Below are 6,008 nucleotides of genomic sequence, written 5' to 3'. Positions count from 1 at the left end.
TGTTGTGTTGTTATTGTCTCTATCCTGTAAAAGTGCATTCAAAGGATCAAACTCTGACTTGTCGGGACAAGTTCTTCACATCAGACCACACGTTTCTACTGACTATTTCCGGATGAGACGGACACGCACTCGACACAGAAGCAGAACCGAGAGAATGCACCTGGGCGTTAAGATTATGTGGCCGGTTCCAGGGCACAGCTTGTACTTCTTCCTTTTTATTTATTTCTTTTTGGTATGGCCCTTCGCTAAAAGGTCTGTAATTCGACCACCGTTTATACGGTTCCACGATTACCTATACGGGATGCATAGTGAAAGCCAGGCAAAAGGACGCTACAACAGAGAAAGCGGTACACAGGACACGCTGTGCTACTGTACGCAAAACTGGTCCCTGCGCATTTATCGAGAAACATTAATGTGTATTCTGAGAAATAAAAGAAAAATAAAAGCTAGACATAGCGGCAGATGTTATTCAACGCTACCGTAATTTCCGGATTATATATATATATATATATATAGTTCGCGGACTACACATGTTTAAAAGCTGCAATTTTGCCTCATACGGGCTATCTATGTGTGCGGACAATACATGATTTTATTTTTTCAGCTCGCTTGCCAGAGCCGGAGTAGCCTAGCGATGGCTATGAAAAAAGACGAAAAAACGTGCACCGAGTGGGCGCCTACCACATGTTATCATGTCGCGAAATCAGCTCCGATATGCGATCAAATGCTGTCGCAGTAGTGAAGAGCAACTGCTTTTCAGCGTTTGTACTATTGAGCACATGCTGAAAACCGCATGACCATAAATAAATAAGAAATACACGGACGCATAAATGTAAATGTCACGCCAGGGCTGGCACAGTTAGAACAGTTGCGATGGCTCCGGAAAAACGAGCAGCCTTCTCGGGAGCATTCAAGGTGACTCTGGAATACTTACCTGAGAAACTTCATTTCAGCCGCAATTTGTCACTATGCACCGGGTGCGGACTATCAAGCAAGAAAATTTTATTTTTAGTTGGAATCACGCTTTCTTTACACTGTCTGACAGCCCTGTAAAGAAAAACAGCTGTCATTGCTTACCAAGCTGGAAATTCTAGCTTCTGTAAACACCGGATACAAAGGGGGACAGCTGGATTCAGAAAGAAGTGGTCCCCTCTAAGCAAGGGCAATACTTTCCCCTCACCCTATTGACGACAAGACCTCTTTCGGGGTGACGTAGGCGCAGTGAAAAACGGGGGGGGGGGGGGGGGGCAGAAGTGAGAGGGCAACACTAAAGCCTTGACAAAAGCCAGATTTCCATCCCACAAGGACGAGTTCCAGTGATTTGTGAAACACCCCCTCCTCCCCTTTGCCTCCTCTTCTTCCTGCCTGACGTCAGCGGCCGTGCATTCAGTCGCCAGCAGACAGAGCACGCAGACAGGCTTCACGTGCGCGCGTCTTTTAGTCTCGGCGTGTACACGCGTGACATTTCGCTACTTACTGCGTCCAAGTCCCATCTCGTGCGTCCGCAGCCATGAAACTGAGCACGTTCATCATCATAATGGCGTGTTCGCCGTTGCTGGGCTGCGCCGCCCAGGAGACGTTCCCGCCGAACTCGCCCCTTTCCTGGCTGCGGAACCGGGTGTTCGGGTCCAGGGTGGCCGAAGACCGCTTCGTCAGCCGCGTCGCAGTGGCCATGCAAAGCCTGGTCAACGTTGTCAACGACCCCATCGTGGTGAGAGAGCTGCGCAAGTACTACGCGTCGCTGCTGCGAAGCCCCGAGGTCGCCAAGCTCGTGGAGTCCGTACGACCTCCCAACCGACCCTCGAGGCGACGCGGGGGCGTCGCCAAGACCTCGCGAACCACGACTACGACCACAACAACGACGCCGGTCCTGTCGACACCTACGACCACAACGCCGGTCCCATTGACAATCCTGACGACCGTGGGCCCGAACGCCGCACCTACGACGCCTTCCTCGACGTCGCACAATGTGTCATCCAAGCCACTGGGAGACGTGGTGAGCGTGAGCAGACCACCGATCGTGCGCACGTCCAACAAGTACCGCTTCTACTTCGACCCCGCGTTGGTGGTTCAGTACCCGAACTCGTCCAGCTTCAGGTCCCGCGTCCGCAGGCACCTGAACCTGGTGCGGCTCAACGACGTGGAAAACTGCGTGTCATTCCTGATCTGCGAGATGTCCCGGTACCCGCTGCGCTTCGGCCCTCTGGGCGTCAAGGTGGACCGCTTCTTCAGGTGAGCTACGCCGCGTTTGCTCCGGTTTAATTACTCGCGAATTACACCCCTGCCACACTAGCAAATGTACAGTCATTCGGTCATTAATTAGCATCTCTTATTAAGGTTCGATTGTCGTTAGCCCTCGAGCGGGTTTGGGGAACTCATGCATGCTCTGTTCATTAGATAAACAAAAGGAAGGATTGTTGGGCCAGTTGGTTCGTGATTCAAGACGGAAAATGGCGCGAAAAACGGGACAAGATAGAGAGAAGCAACACACGCAGCACACTCGCCAAGCATGTGACAGCATGCAAATGCACTCCCCAGTTCAACAAAAGCGAAGTGTTGCGCACGTACGCAAGCCAACAAAAACGAGAACTGTACGAAGCTTTCGTCGAACACAGCACTGCGTTGGTCCTTCTTTTCCGTCTTCTTGTCTTTGGCTATGTGCCGTTGCGCTGGAATACTATGAACGTGAATCAAGTGCTTGAGCGTGCCGTCTCTTCGCTGATCGAGAAAAGATAGCCTTTTTAGATATTGACCTGCAATAGTATCAATTTTATATCATGGTGTTCATTTAGTTTTTATGTGTACTTCCTGTATTTATTGCGCTCTCGCATGAAATACACTCAGTTGTAAGTTCGGTGCTGTGTGTGTTGCTTCTCTCTATCTTGTCCCGTTTTTCGCACCGTTATCAGTAGATAAACAAATAATGTGAAAACGTAATGTGCGCACCGCAGAACTTAAAAAGGTTTATTTATTGAGTTCTGTTTAAAAAGTGGTAGTTTTGGTGCGAAATTAGTCGCACTGGAAGCTATCGTGGTACCTATTATTCTCGGTTGGTCTCGGCAGCAGCTAACGGGTGAACCTGCACCATGACCCTGCCCGCCATCTTAGATTATGTTTGTCTCTTGTTGGCTTGCGTTCCATGTCCGTTCAGCTCGAAAGCACTTAAAGCTGTAACTGCGCGCTTCACCGTATTGGTTGTTTAGGTTTATCGGTTTTGTGGTTGTCTTCACACTTTTTCTTGGCATTCATGGCAGAAGTTCTGTAGCGTGGCCGGAAATATCTTTCTCCTATAATTTCGTGCAGAAATGTATTCATTCGCTTAACAAAAACTGCACAGCGATTTCCAACACCTTTTATGCGCACGGATATGACTTAATTGTACATTTTTTTCTCGCTGATCGCCGTTGTCATATACGAATGACATTGTTTTTTGCTGTGTACCACTGAAGGGAACTGAATGACATTCGATTCGAACAACGGTAAACAGAGGGTAGGCAGATGGTTTCTTGACATTAAAAAGTAAACAAGGGAGGGGAAAGCCTCAGGGTACAGATACCGCGATAACTTATACAGATACCACAGAACAGGAAGTGCGAAGCAAGCAAGATAGATGGCACCACTTGCCTTTCCGCAACGCTCTACAGGTTGCCCGGAGCAAACAAAGTGTGAAATTCAGGGGGGAATTTCTCGTGGTCACCATGGCAGAAAACGCGGAAGAAGGAAAAAGATCACGTAACTTACTGTGCTCAAAAAGGAAGTTGTCGTCCTGAAGTTTTCGTGTGCTTTGGAATATGGCGCATGCGTCATGCCGTGCCAGTACAGACTAAATGGCTATCATTTCCTCTTTGAAACCTCGCTGATAGTGAGCTCTCCACGAGGCAGTCGCAGAGAAGATTATGGGTTAAGACGGTATTGCCCTGATGTGAAAAGAGCTACAAGCCAGCGCTATCACTTCTCTGTGCCGTTTACATATCTGACAAGTGATAGTGAAAGATGTCATTCGTTTTTCGTTGATAATGTTTTCTAGGTCATGTGTGATGACACAAGCCTGTGCATGCGTGAATTATTGACATCAAGGACACAGTATACTTATCTTATGATTTGCTTATATCTGCTAGTCTTTTTTTACCAGCGATTATTTCCTGGCCACCAAAAAAAAAAAATAATAAACTCGTCACTTTCAGTCTAACTCGATTTGAAAATTTTCTGCTGCGTTTCGGGCGAATAGAACGGCTTGCTACGTTTTCATTGATTTTGTTGGTAGTAAACACCATCTTTTCATCTTTGAACACATCACTGGAAGGCTCAGCGGTGTTTTTTTTGCCGCTAAGAAACGCACAGAAAAGGCATCAAAGACTAGTAGGACACATGTCTATGAATGCCATGTTAGGGATCAAGTCATACGTTCGTAATTCGATCACACTTGTGTCGGTACCAGTGCATCAGCTCCGTTATATATGCAGGAGCGGAGTTATGTTTGTATCATTTTCGTACTTTCTTCGCCACAAAGAAAAAAATATTTCTTTATTATGAGGTCTTTAAGTGCGCCACAACCTCTACAGATTGCCTTGGAAAGGTTCGATTAGGACACACAAAATCCTTTCTTGGTGGACACTTTTCAATGTAATCCTTTTTCGATTCCCCGCAGTTGATACGTTGTTAGTCTGTCCTGCGCCTTGTTCAAAATGAAAGTTCGCCCAGCACGATGAACCCAAGAATGTACCGCTGAGTTGCGCGACTGTTTCCCAGCGCCGCTCGTAACACTATTCGCGCAGCGGCGATCACATAACCCAGCTGACGTCACATGTTCCAATTCATGTCACCTCTTACCCAACGCATGAGCCGTAGGGGGACAACCTCTTCTATCTTGAGCACAATCTGCTTTGCTATCCGACTGAGGAGTTATTGTGAAGCCCCCATCTGGAGGAGGAGGGGTGCCTCTAGGCTGCCTTCTCGTGGGGCTCCCACTACACAAGAAGCTGCTTTACCGCACACCTTGCAAACAAAATGTCGCATCTTCACGCAACTCTGCTCCCTGCGGGAGCAGGTACAGACATCGCCTGGCCGCCATGTTGGTGAGCAGGAGCATGTTGAAAGAGAGCTTGCTGGTTGGTCCAATCTGCTCGTCACAACCTCCGCTCTCTGTTGTCCCCGATTATGACGTCATTTATTGCAGTGCGAGCAACGGTCACAAATGAATCTGTCCCCGACTCGTGCAGGTATCCCATGTGGGACACTGGATCTTCGGCAGCCCACTACGCCGCATTGGCACGGAACGGTCGCCGCTACGGCTGCCGTGGCCGCATCACCTCCTGCCGCCACCCGATCGGGCCGCTGTACAGACAGCACTACAGGTTCCAGTACGGCAACGTGTAGCGGCCCACCAGACTCATGCACGCCACGGGCCATAGGCACAGTCGGGGGTTCACGACTGGAATCCACATCGTGGGCCGGGCAACAGCGGTGTAACCCTAGAGCGTATCAGCATTACACCGTCCATGCCTGCTGTCTCGTCACATGTTCATTTTTCATTCCATGATTCTCATTGTAGCAGGGCAACGCTGCGAGGCATTGAATACGCAAGCAGCTTTGCCACTGTAGAAAGAATAAATGAGTTTGTCACAAACGATGCTCACGACTATTTTGATCATTTCTGTATGTGGAAAATAACTTGTAGGGGAAATGGAGCACCTAAGGAGAGTAACTTTGTGTAAGGATATGATCTCATGCAGGTTAGGGAGAAAGAACGAGAGCCATCGATTGTCATGGATTTCAATTGAAACTTCATCACTTAACAGCAAAACTAGAGCAGTTAATTCAGATTCATCCAAACTGCTTAACTTCGATTGCATTTAGTGCGGTTGTGAGAGTGCAACGAAACAAGGTCAAAAGAAACGAGACAGTCGTGAATGATTGGGTTCCAGAAGGTGCGCAACAACCCAGGAAAAGGAGAAATCGGATAAATGCATGCGAAATTGAGCGTCACGTTTAGTTATATAGAGGGCACC

At 48.3% G+C, this 6,008-nt stretch overlaps 1 protein-coding gene across 1 annotated transcript; it reads left to right on the top strand.

Annotated features, from left to right (window-relative positions):
* The first annotated feature begins 1,407 nt into the window (after nt 1–1,407).
* LOC144135232 (uncharacterized) lies at nt 1,408–5,620 on the top strand. Its single transcript, XM_077667967.1, has 2 exons — nt 1,408–2,232; nt 5,220–5,620. Exons 1-2 carry the CDS (start codon nt 1,511–1,513, stop codon nt 5,374–5,376), a joined length of 879 nt encoding a protein of 292 aa, XP_077524093.1. The 5' UTR covers nt 1,408–1,510; the 3' UTR covers nt 5,377–5,620.
* The last annotated feature ends 388 nt before the right edge of the window (nt 5,621–6,008 follow it).

The sequence above is a fragment of the Amblyomma americanum genome, chromosome 5 (genome assembly GCF_052857255.1).
Source record: "Amblyomma americanum isolate KBUSLIRL-KWMA chromosome 5, ASM5285725v1, whole genome shotgun sequence".
Lineage (NCBI taxonomy): Eukaryota > Metazoa > Arthropoda > Arachnida > Ixodida > Ixodidae > Amblyomma > Amblyomma americanum.
This window is presented reverse-complemented; position numbering and strand designations above follow the sequence as displayed.

Bases quoted from the DNA above. Each gene is read 5' to 3' on its own strand.
- LOC144135232 (XM_077667967.1), top strand. From the start codon at position 1,511: ATGAAACTGAGCACGTTCATCATCATAATGGCGTGTTCGCCGTTGCTG. The intron at 2,233-5,219 runs GTGAGCTACGCC...CGACTCGTGCAG, and splicing joins AAGGTGGACCGCTTCTTCAG to GTATCCCATGTGGGACACTG.